The sequence below is a fragment of the Hemicordylus capensis genome, chromosome 1, assembly GCF_027244095.1.
Source record: "Hemicordylus capensis ecotype Gifberg chromosome 1, rHemCap1.1.pri, whole genome shotgun sequence".
Lineage (NCBI taxonomy): Eukaryota > Metazoa > Chordata > Lepidosauria > Squamata > Cordylidae > Hemicordylus > Hemicordylus capensis.
In genome coordinates, this window is record NC_069657.1 from 139387451 (window position 1) to 139405162 (window position 17712).

Below are 17712 nucleotides of genomic sequence, written 5' to 3' on the forward strand. Positions count from 1 at the left end.
CATGAGCCATGTTCAGTTCTTATCATCAGCTACTAGTTAGAGGGCTAGAGGCCATCTCCAGCCTCAAAGGCAGGATGCCTCTGAGTATCAGTTGCAGGGGAGTGATAGCAGGAGAGAGGGCATGCCCTCAACTCCTGCCTGTGGCTTCCAGTGGTAGCATCTGGTGAGCCACTGTGCGAAACAGGATGCTGGACTAGGTGGGCCTTGGGCTGATCCAGCAGGGCTGTTCTTATGTTCATGGTGATGAGGGGACAAAAAGAGACAAAACAGTAGCTCAATATGGGAAGCAGGATAGGAAAGCTAGAAGAACATTGCATGAGAACAACATAGGAAGCTGTCATATACTGAGTCAGACCATTGGTCTATCTAGCTCAATATTGTCTACACAGACTGGAAGCGGCTTCTCCAAGGTTGCAGGCAGGAATCTCTCTCAGCCCTATCTTGAAGATGCTGCCAGGGAGGGAACTTGGAACCTAGATGCTCTTCCCAGAGCAGCTCAATCCCCTAAGGGGAATATCTGACAGTGCTCACATGTTTAGTCTCCCATTCATATGCAGCCAGGGCAGATCCTGCTTAGCTAAGGGGATGAGTCATGCTTGCAATCACAAGACCAGCTCTCCTCCCACACCAACCTGCAGTGCAATGTGAATGAACGATCTAGGCACACACAAGCACTGCTGTTTGTTAATAATATGAAGAGAAGCAGCATTGATCCAATTTTCCTTAAGGAGGGTGTGTGTGCATTGCCAAATTCTAGCTGTGTTTAGAAGAAAAGAAAGGAGACACCAGCATACCCTGTATGCGGAAATATACAAGGGAATGCAAACATAAAGAAGCAAAGAAGTCTGCCTTTGAAACCAAACGGGCCAGAAAGATACAAACATAGGAAGCTGCCATATAGCAAGTCAGACCATAGGTCCATCTAGCTCAGTATTGTCTACACAGACTGGAAGCGGCTTCTCCAAGGTGGCAGGCAGGAATCTCTCTCAGCCCTATCTTGGAGATGCTGCCAGGGAGGGAACTTGGAACCTAGATGCTTTTCCCAGAGCGGCTTCATCCCCTAAGGGGAATATCTTACAGTGTTCACACATCAAGTCTCCCATTCATATGCAACCAGGGCAGACCCTGCTTAGCTTAGTTTCCTTGGGTTTCTTGCAAGTTCTGCAAGGAATGTGAGGAAAGGTGCAGCTTGCAAAACTTGCAGCAGTCAAATCAGTTCCAAAGAGCTGCTCGGAGGGCAGAAGGGGGCATCTTGCACCCTGCTGGTGCCCCAGTGCCTGAGGTAATCACCACTGCCTGAGGTGATTACTTCACCTCACCTCATGAAAGGACTGCCCCTGCACCTTTCAGACCCTAAAGAGGCCCATGTCTGGTCAGTATCTGGATGGGAAACCACCAGAGGACCCCCCCGCCCCTCCATGTACAGAACCATGAGTTCAACAATGGTTGAAAGGTGGGGTGTAAATAAACAAGAGGGCAACATGACAGTCTTTTGAAATCGAGGGGAGGAAAGACACGTTGGGGTAATACTGTAACCTAGTGGAACATCTAAGTGAATGTTGCACAGACATCCTAAAGCAGTTTCAGACCTAGAGCATCATTTCAGATATCCGTCCAGCAACAGTGTTTTTCAGAAAGGTTAAAAGGCATGCTTTGGGATATATTCAATATCCACCCCCCCGCCGCAAAAAAAAAAAAAAAAAAATCCAAAAGAAAGCCATGGATTGTATGTTAAGAGCATTTGTTGGAACTGTTTTTTATTCTTTACAAAATATCATTATCGTAATCAACACATCTCAAACTATTGTTGTTTTAAGTAAAGGGAGTTGTGCTTTGTCATTATCTTTAATGCATGGACCCATTTAATCATTTAAAACAATAGCCACTCATTGGTTTAAAAACACAAAAACCATTGGCAAGAATGGCAAAGAAAATACTCCAAAGAGGCACAGTATCTCTAAATTGGAAGAGGAAGTGCTTGTAGAGATGTGTGCTCTGTAAATAACACCCTTTTCCAAACCAAAGCAGGTTATGGTGATAAGAAGCACTTCCTGGGGCGAAAGTAACCAAGGGATCAAGTTGCTGGTCTGATTCGAAAAACGAAGAAAAATGCTCTGCTGGAGGGCACTAGTAACCGAAGAGGATAAAGTGCTTAAAGTGCTCAGTAGGTATAACCGTTTGATCAAATAACATTGGAATTCATCCAGCCTGAGGACAGTTTTGCAGCTAAAAGTTTTAGTGTGAAAGGTCAGATTTCAAGATATTGCAGACACTAAATAAAGAGGTGGATTATACCTAGGAACTTGTGTCATAAAACACAAGTATAATATTTAATTTTAAAAGAATCAACCATGCATTGTTTATGCAAATTTAGTACGCCAAGCAATGTGAAAAAGGCTTGAGACCTAACACACTCACTCACTCACTCTCACTCTCTCTCGAGACTCTTGGGTCTGGCCGCTGGGATGCCTAGATCCTCTGGAAGGCGAGAAGAGGTCCTAATGAGATCCTGTGAAGCTGGTATTGTGCTGTGTTCACTGATGGAAATCCAGCTGGTGGTTACACTGAAGGAAGAGTCAGGAGCCTGAGCGCCCCCTGCCTGTCCCCAGTCTTCCCAATCTTTAGAAAGATCGCCAATCTTTCTTCCCGTCTTGGAAAGCTGAGCAGACGCGACACCCGTTACCTCTCGTCTGGTCTCTGTCGCCACTGTGATCTTTAGAGAGTGCTGCTTAAGCCTGCTATCCAATAGAGTGCCGACAAGGTGGTGGCAACCGGCCCCTTTTCCTCGCCCCGACGTGTGGTGCTGAAAAGGACAGTGCCGACGTCACTTGCTCTGCTCTTTCATCCGTCAGTGGAGATGACTGGAGCAAACTCCGAAGCAGAACTCTGGAGCAAAATACCGGCGGTGGAAGGCAATGGGGTGCCCGATCCAAACGTCTCCTCTGCCCCACGGCTGTTCACCTGGGAAGAGATTGAGCTCTGCACGGGCCAGAAACATCCACCTCGGGACCGGTGGCTGGTGATTGACCGGAAGGTGTACGACATCGGTCAGTTCTACAAGAAACACCCAGGGGGCTCCCGCGTGATCAGCCACTATGCAGGACAGGACGCCACGGTGAGAAAGGGTCTGTGTGTGACGGGCAGGCTCGATTAGGAGCCACATCTGCGAGGGAGTGTGGTGGTTTTCCACCCGCACAAGTCCAAACTCTACAAAAACGCGCTCTTTCCTGTTTCTTCATCGTGTTTGAAATCCGCGAGAGTGCGATGGGGATAGATTGGCCCTCAGGTGCCTGCTGCGGATTTTCATTTTCATTCCCAGGCTTATTGAATTATGGTCAACTTAGGCAATGTGGTCTACTACCCTTGTTGGTGAATACATTTATTTTCTACATTACCAAGTATAGGGAATCCCACCCATGGGAAATGTGAGTGACTTCCTCATAAGATTGCCGCAGATTCCATATGCATGTCTGCATGTGTATATGTGTGCGTGGATTATCGTCCTTTGACACCTTCAGGAGAGCCTTAAAGACCCATATTTTTAGCCTGGCTTTCAATGATATCTAGTTTTACTTTTAATTTTAATGAGTTTTAATCTGGTTTAAATGTGTTTTTTAAAAAAATTTGTTCTAGTATGTGGTTTTGATTTTAATGTAAACCAGCCTGAGGCACTTTAGGAAGGGCAGTGTGTGTGAATGTACATGTATATGTATATTTATGTCTCTGTGTGTGTATACACACACAGTCAAGATTTCATTACAACATTGAAGTATAGGAGACAGGATATTGACTCAACCAGTCATAGAAACCAGTCACTGGTTGTACTGACTATGCCCCCATTTAATTCAAACAACTTTGTTTCCACTCTTTCAGATTTGGGGTTCTGTCAGATCTTCAGATTGTGCAAATAATATTCATGTTGCAGTCATCATATAAAATGCTAATTTCCTGTCCTTTGTTGGGATGTCTTTTCTATAAGTAAGAAGGAATAATAAGGAGCTCGGGTTCACTCTCAGTCCTTTAATACTTTTAAATACAGTTCATTTATCATCAGTAATAAATTGCAGTAGGGCATGGCCAAGCCCTATGGTCTTTGGTATCTTTGGTTTTTAAGAAAGCAAGAAACTCTGATTCCTGGATGGTTGTGTGATAGCACTCCAATGAATGCCAAACCTGAAGCAATCCTGGAAAACAAAAAATGTTACTTACAAAATAGTGCCTTCTATACAGAAAGTACCAGGTAGCTGGCATTTGCTTAGTAAGCAGAGGCGTAACTAGGGAAAATAGCGCCTAGGGCAAGCACTGAAATTGCGCCCCTGTCCAAACAGGAATAATGGGACTTGTAGTCAACAATATCTGGAAATCCCTGTTAAAAGGAACACTGTACCATCTAGACATGGTTGTTGATCAAAACCTGAAAACATGAGCCATCTCTGTAAAAGACTTAGAACAACAGTCAGGAGTTATGCGTGGAGTCCAAGTGTCATTTTCTCTGTCTCATCTCATTCTTTAAAAAACATGACTTTGTCCTAGAGGATCACCTGCCCAAATAGCCACTAGCAAAGTAGGGGAAGAAGGTGGTGGGGTGTGTGTGTGTCTATAAACCAGTGAATGATTCCTGCTAGCCTTTGTCTTATGATGACTGTTGGCTCATGATGTGGTATATGTGCATTTACCTCACCAGTGCTTACTTTGACACCAGGAGGGAGTAAGATACATTAGTTTGCCACACTAGACAGAGGAATTTGCAACAGGAGCAGACAGCCAAGTTCTGCCAGGGCCAAAACCAGTCCCTGCCAGACTAAGAAATCATTGTAATTTGCATTATTATTGACTCTAACTCTCAGATATCCCAGTCATGGATGGAAAATCCAGGGTCAATTTACAAGAGACACATTTTCTACATGGAAGTTTCTTCTGTGCAGGTGTTGTGCAGCAACCTATGTGTAGTGACCGCCAGGGGGATAGCAAGGTTGGAATGGGCCAAGATGAGATTTTAAAATGGGCCCCCAGCCCCTCAAAGTCGAGGGCCTCCACACACCCCAGGCCCCCAAGGATTTGAGTCTGATATTTCAAAATAAGTATGCTGCCTGGAAATACATTTCACTGAATACACACATGCACACTTCACAGTATATAGTGATATACATTGAGTACTATATATTTATGCTACTTTTAATGCCTAGAACACACTAGCAACGCTAATTATTAAAATGGCCCCCTCGCTGCAGATTAGCAAAGGAGACTTTCAACTATGCAGGGTGAGCCTATGTTTGTTTTCTCAGAATTCTGAACAAATTCAGTAAAGTTTGATTCCAGGAGGTTTTCACACGAGGCTTTTAAAGCCCTTTAACACACATCTCCTCTGGAATGGAGGTGCTGCATTCACACGTTGGCAAGATTTACCCTGAAGTCCCTGCAAGTTATTGGGGAGCAGTTCACACACAAGAAAAATAAAATAAAATAAAATAAAAGCACAACACATGCTTCACAGTTCTCACTCAGACCTTCTGGGTTGCAAAACAACTTGAACATAAGTGCATTTATGAATGAATGAATGAAAATAAATAAAATATACTTGTTCCAGAAGTTTTTGTAATTTTCTGCCCTGAAACAAGCCACTTATACGCCTTTTTAGATAGTTTTTGTTTTTAAAGCCAGCACATTTTTCAGTCTGTTTTAAATTAAATATTTCAGAGACTTCTCAGTCTCGCCCCGCCCCCATATCAAAGCCCTATGGCAAGCAGATTCCTATAGGGGTGGGGGGACCACAAAAAGGAATTCACAGCCTACCTGGCAAAAGCTGTGCTGGATGGTCTGGGCAGAGGATCTGCTGCTGCTACAGAGAACTCTGCCTGCTTCCTCCTTCCTGGCTTGCTGGGGCCTGCCGAGTATAGGCTTCAGGAAGGCCTACTCAGAGGCCTCTCTGGAAGCCCTGCCCACCCACTGATCAGCTGAGAGGCGGGCAAAGAAGAGCTCTGCTGTTTGCAGGCCTTGCCGATCCTAGGCCTTGCCGATCAGCCGGAGCTGGAGGCAAGTGGCTGAGGGGCCCTGGGTCTGGGCAGGTGGGCAATGGGGTGGGGGTGGCAGGAAATGGCATGGCACCCCCACCTCAGGGGCGCCTAGGGCACGTGCCCTGCCTGCCCCCCCAGTTCCGCCTATGTTAGTAAGTCTTTGACTTGAAATGCCTTTTGGATTCTCAGTACAGTTTACATGTAATCCTCAGGTGTCATTACATTTTTATCCTGCCCATTCTTGAAGGAGCTCATGCTTGTAAATAGTGTGCTTGCAAACATAGTGAGTTTACTGACCCAAGGCTGAGTCCCTTCTTACTTCCTGCCCATACTTCTTGTTGAACTTGTCTTTTCCTTTAACACAATAAAGTAGTCATAACCTATAATGGCTGCCTTCTGCTGAACTCTCATGACACATTGTCCATTCCAAAGGAGATGCGAGCTAAACGCCCTGTGTGAAAAACCTCCTGGGGCATGCTCCACCACTGAACCTGCTCCTGTCACAACAATAGGCTTCTTGTCACCCATCTCCTGCCTGAAGAGTAGGGATGTGCATTTCATTTCGGATACAAAATGTTTTGTGCCATTTCGGCTGTTTTGTAGCCAAAACAAAACACCTAATGCTCCAAACAGAAAATTTTGTGGCCAAAACAAAATGTCCCTGTTAGCATCAGTATTCTTGCCAGAAACTCTGTCAGAGAGGCTGAAATGCCATTACTTATGTTAATTGACTAGGAGGATGCGATGAAACTCAGAACACGGTGACTTGCCTGCCTGGTGACTTGCCTGCCTGGTGCAAAGGTTGTGGATGTCATGAGGCATCTAGATAGGCTGTTAGGCAGTGCTGGGTAAGAATCAGCTGTCAAGGTGCACATCAGCACCAACTAGGGATGTGTGTTTCATTTCGGATACAAAATGTTTTGTGCACAAAACAGGCCATTTCGGCTGTTTGTAGCCAAAACAAAACACCCAATGCTCAAAATAGAAAATTTTGTGGCCAAAACAAAATGTCCCTGTTTCAGATACAAAACGTTTTGTTGTTTCAGCTGTTTTGGAACTCCATTTTGCAATCGCAAAAAGTCTTTCTCCTTCAGTCTCCATTTTGAGTTTTGACATCTGTTTGAATTTCCAGCCCTTCCAGACCGCAGATTGGCCAGCAAAAGCATTAGCTGATCTGCTGGCAATTGCCTCCTTATTCCTTTTAAGCAAATGTAAGGGTAAATTTTACCCTCATTGGCTAGTGGGGCAGGGTGCGTTTACCCTCTTTGGCCAGTGGGGCAGTGTGCATTTCATTGTTGTTGTTTCACACTATTGTGTGTAGATCAATTGCATTTCGGGTAGGGGGAGGATGTGGATGTGCATGACCTTTGGAAATCTGCCTGATTTTTGTTCCAAAGCTCTGTTGTTGATGATGTGTGATGTTGATGTTATTTGGGGTGGATTGGGGGCAGAAAGGGGGCTTTAGGGGCAGAAGAGTGCCCCAATGGGTGCCTGCTGCCACCCAGATTCCAAAGGAATTGGGGAAAGGGCTGATTTTTAAAGAATTTCTGAAGTTGAAATGTCTTTGGGGCAGATTTGGGGCAGAAAGGCAGCCTGAGGGGCAAAACAGTGGGTTGGGTGGCAGTGCCCCAAGGGGTGCCTGCCACAACCCAGATTCCAGAGGAATAGGGCAAAGAGCTGATTTCTTAGGAATTGTTGAAGTTTACGCTTCTTTAAGGCCCCCCCCCAGGGAATAATGGAGGTTTCAGCAGACCCATAACTCCACCTGGGGGGCACTGGGGTGACCGGGAGAGAGTGGTGGTGTAGTGCACATAGGGTGCCAACCACCCCCATGGGTTGCTAATCCATGGGGTGCTGGGTTCTGTTGTTTCTGAGGTGTTCTGAGTGTAGATTCTCTGGTAGCATATGAGATTTTCAATGACAAACCATGAATCCACTCTCATATGTTACCAGAGAATCTGAATCTACACTCAAAGCATCTCAGAAACAACAGAACCCAGTACCCCATGGGTTAGCAACCCATGGGGGTGGTTGGCACCCTATGTGAACTGCAGCACCATTCACTCTGGGCCACCCTGGTGCCCACCAAGTGCAGTTATGGGGCAAGAATTATGGATGTCCATCATTCTCTATGGGGAAGAACTTTACAGACGCACAAACTCCATTATATCTTTAAAAATCAGCCTTCTACCCAATTCCCTTGAAATAATTCTGGCAGCTTCCTTGCCCCCACTGGACACTACCACCCACCCTACTCTGCTCTGGGCCACCCCTTTCCCCACAACATGAAGCTATACTTTTGCTGAAACCTCCATTCTTCCCTATGGGAAAAATCCTATACTTCAAAAATTCACCAAAAACCAGCCCTTTGCCCAATTCCTCTGAAATATGGGTGGTAGTTTCCACCCATTGGGCACTACCACCCCCGCCCACTAGTTTTTCCCTGGGGCCATTTGTAAAAATCCAAAACATTTTGGATTCAGATTTTGCAATTCCGAACAAAGAGCAAAATTGGGGTGTTTCGGATTAGCTGATTTCGAACAAAGAACAAAATGGGGGTGTTTCAGATTCAGGCCAAAAACAAAACAGAAAAAACAACAACGCACAGCCCTACGTGAAGAGTGCTTTTCTGGGGATGAAACGGATGCTGTAGCCCCCAGCGCAGCACTTGTCATCTCCATTTTCCTTTTGGGGAGGAGACTGATGCTGAGAAGCCAATCAGTGCTGGAGAAGCAGCAACAGCAGGAAGCGCACATGACAAGTGGGAAAGGGGAGCTTGGCTCTTCTGCTAGGGATCTCCCACTGCCACCACTCGCCTAGCTGGCTGGTGGACCACCACCGTCACGGTAGTGATGGTGTCTCTTCACACAGAGTAGAAGCTGTGAGAGCAGAGCAGCACCCATTTCTCCCCTCTGCTTGGATCCAGGATCTCGGTACTTAGACAAATGAAATCATAGCAGCCACTTTTGCGATTCTTATGGACATGATCCTTATTCACCTTCTAGACCACCACACTTTAGGCGCTCTCTGACTCAGTCCCAATCTCCTTGCAACAGCCAACCTTGGTCTTGAGAGTACTGACACTCAGAACCACCTTCGACACTGAGGTCTTTGGTTCTATGCCATTACCTCCATCCGCCTACTACACAGTAGGAGAGCTTTTGAAGGGCACACCATCTGTTTTCAAAGCAAACAGTTATTTTGGTACCTACCATGCCTCCAGTTGAGGAGACTCAACAGCCACGGTCACCAGATTCTACTTTGGTGCCAGTGTCACACCCAGACCATCCAGTCCCACATTTGGATTCCAGAGTCAGATGTGGTATCCAACCATTCTAGCCCATCAGGTGTCACTTCTGGTTCTTCACCAGAATGGGTTGGCAGCCAGTGTTCCCTCTAAGGCGTGTGCATGTGCACACACACACACACACACGTTATTTGATGTCTACTCAGTTAATTTTAGATCCCAGTCTGGTTGAATTAGGAAGGCTCCACTCTGATTGCCATTCAGACGCAAGGCCTTGATATTGCTGCTCAGAACAAAACTCATTCTACATACAGATGAAAAAATTAGAGGGAACACTGTTGGCAATCAGTTTTTAATTCACTAGTTTCCAAAAGAAAATAAAGGAAGCTATCTTGCTTTATTTTACCATCTGCAAAATCAAATCAAACTGGTGTGATTTATCGCAGTGCCTCTCAGCTACATAGCTGCTGGCATGTGATGTTCACCCACAGGAGGGCTTGTAATGGAAACATATATCCTTTTTTCTTGTTCCTTATTATTTCATTCTTTTGGTTTTGTATGTTTTATGCTTTAGGATCCTTTCAAAGCATTTCACAAAGACAAAACTTTGGTACGGAAGCACATGAAGTCACTTCTGATTGGAGAACTGGCACCTGATCAACCCAGCTTTGAACACAACAAAAATGTAAGTTTGTCTTAAAATCCTCAGTTGGAATAAAAATTGGATGGGTGGTTTTGGACAAAAGATAATCCTTAATTATTGCATAGAAGAGCCTACAAAGGTACATCGTGTTGTATCAAGGAATTCCTGCTTTCAGTGAAGTAGGACTGAGAAGTATATCATCCATGGGCTTCTTCTAATGGCCCAATGGTCTTTCACTTTGGGAGGTTCACCTGAAAAGCAAATACATACATAAATACATGCATCAAACTCTAGTAGGTCTACCAGGGGCAGAGCTATAATTGGGCGGATGGGTTTAAAGAACTTGAGCCACCCAGATGAGCCACCTGGCTTGTCCCTTGCCCCTCCCCCAATCTCCAGCAAGGGAGAGAACAGAGAAAATACCCAGCCAACAATTAAGCCAGCAGGGAAATGAGCTCCAAAGAGCCGTGCCGGCCCTTCCAGTTGCTGACCATGGCCCTTGCATGTGACACCACATGCAGGAGCATGGCTGTCATTCACAACTCTGCTCCGCTGGGCAGAGGGGTGAACACAAGCCTACTCTCACCTAACTATGTGCCTGAGGTCTATTTAAGTAGGGTAAGATGCACACATGGTTCTTTTGGTTAAAGGTCCCACATACAGCCGTGAAAACTAACCCAGTGCTGATAGGTGTCTAACCACGTCCCCTTTGCTAAGCAGGGTTCAGCTTGGTTTGCATTTGTATGGGTGACTACAGTGACTATGGTAAGCACTGTCTCCTGTATGATATTCACTTTAGGGGATGATGGGGTTGTTGCTCAGTGATGGGGCATCTGCTTGGTTGCAGAAGGCTCCAGGTTCACTCCCTGGCAACTCCAGCTAAGGACAGGAAAGATTCTTGCTTGAAACCTTGTAGACAGTACTGAGTGAGATGGACCAGTGGTCTGATTCATTAGAGTTTCCTGTGTTCCTATGAAACTTATTTGATTTCTAAGGCAACTATGATGCATATTTAAAGCAAAAGTTGGCTCTCTCTGCAGAAATTGCTAGTAAAGGAATTCCGGGAGCTGCAAACCACTGCCAAGAAACTGGGACTCCTGAAGCCCAACTCCCTCTTCTTTATCGTGTTGCTCCTGCACATCTTACTGCTGCGTGCTGCTGGTTGGTTTGTCCTGTGGTACTTTGGGACATCTGTAATGTCTTTCCTTATTGCCACAGTGATGCTGACATTGTCTATGGTAATTTTATTTTATTTTATTTTATTTTATTTTATTTTTTTATTACATTTGTACACTGCCCCAAACGTTCGTCTCTGGGCGGTTAACAATAGTATAAACCAAGTTAAAATATATACAAAAACTTAAAACAATTTAACAATTTAAAAATCAACCGTGAATTAAAACCTTAAAATTTAAAGAACAGAAAAAGCTTGGGTGAAGAGGTGGGTTTTCAAATGCTTTCTAAAAATTGTCAGAGACGGGGAGGATCGTATCTCAGCAGGGAGCACATTCCATAGTCTCGGGGCAGCAACTGAGAAAGCCCGTCCCCGTTTGGCCACCAGCCGAGCTGGCGGCAACTGGAGACAGACCTCTCTGGACGACCTCAGTGGGCGGTGGGGCTCATAATGAAGAAGACGTTCTCTTAGATACCCAGGGCCTAAGCCATTTAGGACTTTATAAGTTAGGACAAGCACTTTGTATTTTGCCTGGAAACCTATTGGCAGCCAGTGTAACTCTATCAACAAAGGAGTGATGTGGTTTCTCTGAGATGACCCAGAGATCAACCTGGCCGCTGTGTTCTGTACCAACTGAAGCTTCTGGACTATGTACAAAGGCAGCCCCACATAGAGCGCATTGCAGAAGTCAAGTCTGGAGATTGTAGCCCTATTCAGACATTGTGCTCAACCTAACCTGTGAATAACTGTACCTGTGTATGCTGTACACAGCATATACCATTCAGCATGTTGCCTGAGTAGGACTCATCTTCCAGTAGCAATCCACTTACTATCTTCATGCCTCAAACCATGCCCTATTCCCATTATCTTTCTGCCATTTTAACAGCTACCCTTAGCAGCTGGCCTTGATCACCCTCTGGGAGTGTTCCTCTTTGCTTTCATTCAAAAGCTGTAAGGCTCCTTTTAATCAGGTCCCTGGGATTTTTCCCTAATGGCTTTGACTGGTGATACATTTTCCTGTTGTTTACTATTTTTAAAATTCTATTTCCATTGATTACGTTTTTGCTTTGCAAGTCGTTTAACATCCTTTTTTCCAGCACATATTCCAATATTAAGTATGAATTGATTTTAAATAAAGGGTGGTAAAACTCATATGAACCCTACAATCTAGTATTTCTGCTAGGATGTATTTTTCAGGTTGCTACCATGCTGCTGAAAGCAAAGTCAATTTGTTGCTAGTTATTAAGGTTTCTCTCCCCCCCCGCCCACCACCAAAAAAAGGCCTGGTTCACACAATCTGAGTTGAATATGGGTCACAATCACACCAATGTTGGAAATTCACATTAAATCTAGATTCAAATGTTTGTGTGAACCAGGCCTACAGTATATATTTATTTAAAAGCACCATTTTGCAAGAGAGTATGGTTCAACCAGGTGAGATGAGCTAAGGGGTTTACTGAGAAACTTCAGTAACCGTGTAAGGGCTGAGCCAAAGGCTATTGTGGGTATAACACCCATCCCAGAAAATTAGTGTATAAGGGTAGCCTTATCAAAAGGGAATAGCCACCTCATGGTTCAGCAGGGAAGCAACATGCCTAGAGAGCAGCAGGCTGTTGGTTCAAATCCCTGCTGGCGTGCTTCCCAGAATAAATATGTATGTATGTATGTATTTGTTTATTTCGGCCCAAGGCCAGCATAGCTTCCCAGAATATGGGAAACTCCTATATCAGGCAGCAGCGATACAGGAAAGTGCTGAAAGGCATTGTCTCATACTGTGTGGCAGAAGGCAATAGTAACCCACTCCTGAATTCTACCACGAAAACCAACCTTTCCTTTACCAAAGGGAGACAGTGATTTTGGACAGCAGGTTCCAGAGTGGGTGCTATTTTATTTGAATCAAAAGGGAAAGGAATTTTTTTTTGCTTTAAATACAAAAAGATTTATGGCTACCACTACCATCTGTTTTGAGGTATTAACCTTATACTTCGGGGGTCTCTCTTATAACCTTGGGGGTCTCTCCAGTATGCCCTGTGCACTCGTACAGGGCATACTGGAGCTTCCGGGGGCCACGCGGCCCCCAAACTCCCCAGCCCCAGCCGGCTCTGTGACGGAGCCGGCAGTCATGTGGGCAGCTGCTGCGGCCTCCCCAAGCAGACTGGCTGGTCGTAGAGGCTCTTCTCAGCAATCGTGAGAAGAGCCTCATTGTCTTTTTCTGCTGTCCTGTTTGAAATCAAATTGGTGGCTTTTCCTTCTGTAGTGTATGAACACACTATACACTGTATATACATACACTGTAGTGTATAGGGAATGAGAGAAAGGCGGGCGGGGTGGGTGGGGGGAGGTCAAGTTTGCAATCCAGAAGGTCTGAGTGAGAATTGTGAAGCAAGAGACATGTGTTGTGCTCTCAACCTTTCCCATTATAGATGTCCAAGCCCTCACTCACACACACGATTTACATAGTATGTCATTATGATTCTTAGGGATGTGTGAACCGGTCTGACACTTCGGGGGTTTGGGGTCGAACTGAAACACCCTCCTGGTCCCATCCAGACCCGAACCAAACCACCGTGCAAGTTTGTCATTTTAAAAAATAAAATAAAAATAAAAATAAATTTTTAACCTTCAGCCCCTTTGAGGGGCTTCCTTTGGGCTGCAGGTGGGTCTGCAAAGGTCCCCCCTCCCCCTGCTGGCCTCTCAAATCATTGCCGTAGCCCATCCGGACCCTCTTTTTTGGCCATCATCGCTGCGGCCATTTTGGAGGCCACCGCACATGCGCAAATGGCTTCTGCAAGGCCTGGCATGGCCCTGGGTGATTCACACACACACACACCCAGACCGAACCAGACCGAACTGGGCCAGCCGTTTCCATGCACACCCTTAATGATTCTGTAATTTTCAAGGACCGCTACATTCTTCATGTGCAGTTTCCCAGACCAGCAGTTAGTAAAGAGGTTTCAAGTTTATCTATTAGTACTATACTACAGACGTACACGTGCACAATTCAAATGACCTGGGGGGCCAAAACTGACTGTGACTCAGCTTATGGGGGCCAAGGTCAATTTTTAGGGTGCTGATGATTAAAGTAACACTGAATATCAATCAATTAATTAAATCAAATTAAAGTGAAATTAATTAAAATGAATTTAATCAAAATTTAATTTTTGAAGTTCTGGCCAAGATTAATTTAAAGTAAAATAAATTGAATTAAAAATTCTAATAAAATAAATACAATACAATCTGTACAAAATACATAATAATAAAATGCATTGTTCTTCCTTTCTACCTCTGCCAAATCATCACACTTAGCACGGAGCACTTCTAAGGAAATAAATTAGAGAAGTTTTTCTCTTAATTTTTGATAAGAAGATTATAATTTGATCCTTCACCACACAGGCTTTTATAAGAAGGAAAGAGAGAAGCAAGAGAGGGAAAGAATAGGGCAGGCTTGGCTTGAGAGAGAGACACAGAGGGATAGAAAAAGGAAAAGGGGATGGAGCAGGCTTGAAGGGAGAGAGGGAGAGAAAGAAAGAAAGAAAGAAAGAGAAAAAGCTAGAAAAGAAAGAGATGGAAAGAGAATAGGGAGGTCTGGCTTGAGGGAGAGAGAGAAAGTCTCTATAAGCTGCTCAGATCTTGCAGAAGGAGCTAGGTAAAGAGGCATAGAAAAAGCAAAATTAGGCAGGAGCCTGGGTAGGCAACAAGGGAACTGACAGGCCTAGGAAAGGATGTTTAGCTGAGGGAGCAGTTGAGGAAGGAGGGGGAAAGAAGGCTAGAGAGAAAATGGGTAGATAAGAGAGGTGCATGTGGCAGGGGACTGCAGAGAGACTGGAGTTAACTTATTCATTTAAATAACAGATCTAATCTTAGGATGCAGACATCTACATTTTTTACAGACAATGCTACATTTTCCTGAGATTTAGCATTCTTGTGAGTTCACCCCCATGCAGTAAAATAAAACATTTCCACATGTAGAGATTTGTGGGTCCCCCACAAGACATATTAACTTTTGGATATGGAATGTGGTTGTGGCACCACCAAATCACCTTATCATTGAAAATGACAGTTAAAAGTCATCTTTTGATGACTTCACTACAGCATGTTTTCTTGAGAGGACTAAGCAGGAGTGAAATGGATTTAAATGCCAAGGCAGTTAATCTTGCCAAGTTAGGAAGCAGTATCAATTGTTAATTTTATTTTTGCCAAAGATAAGATGTGGTGAATGTTCAAAGTACAACTAAGTTTCTCTTAAAACCTTGGAAATATGTTTTATTTGCTATTCATGTCAGATCTGTGTCACAACATTGTAGATTCGATGAGGAGTTGATTGCAAAACCTCTGTGCCCCAAACAGGGTGGCACAATTTGTAACAGCCAGAACTCCAAATGCCCAAATAAAATTCCAAAAGAGAATGCAATGCAGCCTATGTCTAGCACTTTCAAGCCCAATTTATTTAACTAACAGAGTTATGCACTTAATGAATGAAGTATCTTCCCTTGTATTTCATGGAATATAGAAGCATTAGCTGGAGCACACCTTTTGCTGGAGTGTTAGATTGGATCATGGAGTCCATAATCATTGCAAAACAGAACATCTTGAGTTAATTATTAGAACCGCAGGCCTGAGGGGGAAAAGTGCTGACACCCAGTGCTTCCCCCTGCATAATGTTGTTACGTGTTCCCAGTTGCTCCCTGCCTGCCTTCATCAACTTCTGCTCTTCCTTTTCTCTTTGCTATTATCACTGCTCAGAATTTATGTTGGACTCCTCCTCTCCCAAGAGAGTTTTTCTGTGTGATTAAAAATACAATTAATTCTGGGTCAGAAATATCTGATGTGGGGAGCATTTGGAAAATATTAATTGGCGATCTTGTCAATCATTTGACATTGGTCAGTATCCTGCTACATGGAAAGCTGAAAACAAGAGTCAATGGGGCTGTTGCCCTTCACTTGACATTTGTTGCACAAATGGAACTACAGAAGGAGTTATATGTCCTTCTGGAAATAGATGGTGGACAATTAGCAGCACAACAGTAATGCCTGTTACAATGGTGTTGTATTAAAGAGAATTCTTAACAAGTATAGGGAACTATTGTCTCATCATAATAATTAGGGCTTTGCTTGCCGCTTGCCTTCCCTTGCCACAAACCTCCACGTATATTCTTAAATTCCAATGCTGAGGGGATGGCTGCTGGGTGGGGGATGAGCCAGTGGTCCTTCTACCCGCCACCCCCCCCACGACCGCTTTGAACCTCCGTGTTTAAAAAATTCTTGAAATTCCAGCGCCGTGTGGCCGAGGGGACAGCTGTGGGGGGGTGTGAGCCAGTGGTCCTTCCACCCATACACACCCCGGTGGCGGCGGCGTGCAGCGGTGGCGGAGGATCCCAGAGTGACGCCATGGCCTGCCGTCCAGCCCGGCGTCGCTTCCCAACTGCGAGGGACGCCTGCGCAGTAGTGCCTACAGGAGCGCCTTGCAGTTGGGAAGTGACGCTGGGCCGGACAGCAGGCCACGGCGTCGCTCTGGGATTCTCCGCCGCCTCCGCCGGGGTGTGTGTGGGTGGAAGGACCACTGGCACACCCCCCCCCACAGCTGTCCCCTCGGCCACGCGGCGGCTGGAATTTCAAGAATTTTTTAAACACGGAGGTTCAAAGCAGGCGTGGGGGTGGGGTAGAAGGACCACTGGCTCATCCCCCACCCAGCAGCCATCCCCAGCCATCCCCTCAGCATTGGAATTTAAAAATATACGTGGAGGTTCGTGGCGAGGGAAGGCAAGCGGCAATCAGCTGGAATTTGAAGATTTTTAAAAAACTACACAGAGGTTCGCAGGTGGGGTGGGGGTGTTAACTCATCAGGGCAAGGACTGGCACTCAAGTCGTCGTGGACCGCACCAGTCCACGGACCACCGGTTGAGAAACTGTGGTCTAGACCCCCAATGGACAAAGATGGATTGGCACGATCCTGTCCTCCTTTTGCTGGAGCTAAATAACAGGCTTCTATTTTCTGAATGGTCACTTTCCATTTTAAGTCCCAGGCAGGTTTTCTACAGCATGATTTGGGACACCTTTCAGTCTTCAACAATCCAAAACTGAACCACGTGGGCTGTGAGTTTGTGGCCGGCTTTCTGAAGGTAAATGCATTACACTGGATGTGTTCCATAGGACTGACCAAAAGTGAGAATGCAGTGTGATACTGTATGTAGAATCCAGAGTTGTATGCAAGGACAAGATACAATGATTAAAATTTTAATATTTTTAATTTTAATAATTTGTTTTAATCATTGTTTTATGCTACTGTTTTTTATTTCTGTTTTATGCTACTGTTTTAATTGTTTGTGCATTTTAATCTGTGCTGATTTTTAAATATTATTTTTAAATTTTGTACATTGCCTAAAGATATATATATCATGCAGTATAAAATATAATAATATGAAAGAAAGAAAGAAAGAAGAGTTGAATCAGGAATATTAATGAGATAGAGATAGATATCATTTAGAGAGGCAAGTGCAGTCTGTTTTCAGTGCTCTTGCTGCTGGCTGCTTCTTAGCCCCACCTCTACTCCAGGACTGGAATGGAATAAAAGTAGCTAAAGCACCATTCAAAAGCTGGTTGAACGGATTAATCAAAAACACCAAAATATTCTTTT

The 17712-nt window shown here is 44.7% G+C and overlaps 2 protein-coding genes across 6 annotated transcripts in view; one reads left to right on the forward strand and one right to left on the reverse strand.

Annotated features, from left to right (window-relative positions):
- Positions 1-17712, reverse strand: part of LOC128340182 (acyl-CoA (8-3)-desaturase-like) — a 221798-nt gene that overhangs the window by 152754 nt on the left and 51332 nt on the right. The gene's annotated exons all lie outside the window — the stretch shown is intronic.
- Positions 2625-17712, forward strand: part of LOC128340181 (acyl-CoA (8-3)-desaturase-like) — a 49477-nt gene continuing 34389 nt past the window's right edge. The window contains exons 1-4 of one of the 5 annotated variants that reach the window (XR_008313510.1): positions 2625-3115; positions 9836-9946; positions 10945-11142; positions 17096-17197. Coding sequence is in view for 4 of the 5 variants with exons in the window: in XM_053285026.1 (XP_053141001.1) it covers positions 2858-3115; positions 9836-9946; positions 10945-11142; positions 17096-17197 (669 nt within the window). In the remaining variant the exon portion in view is untranslated. Of the gene's footprint in view, positions 3116-3372; positions 3426-9835; positions 9947-10944; positions 11143-17095; positions 17198-17712 lie in introns of those variants that run through there. The other 4 variants (XM_053285026.1, XM_053285030.1, XM_053285028.1 and 1 more) reach the window with 4 other exon arrangements.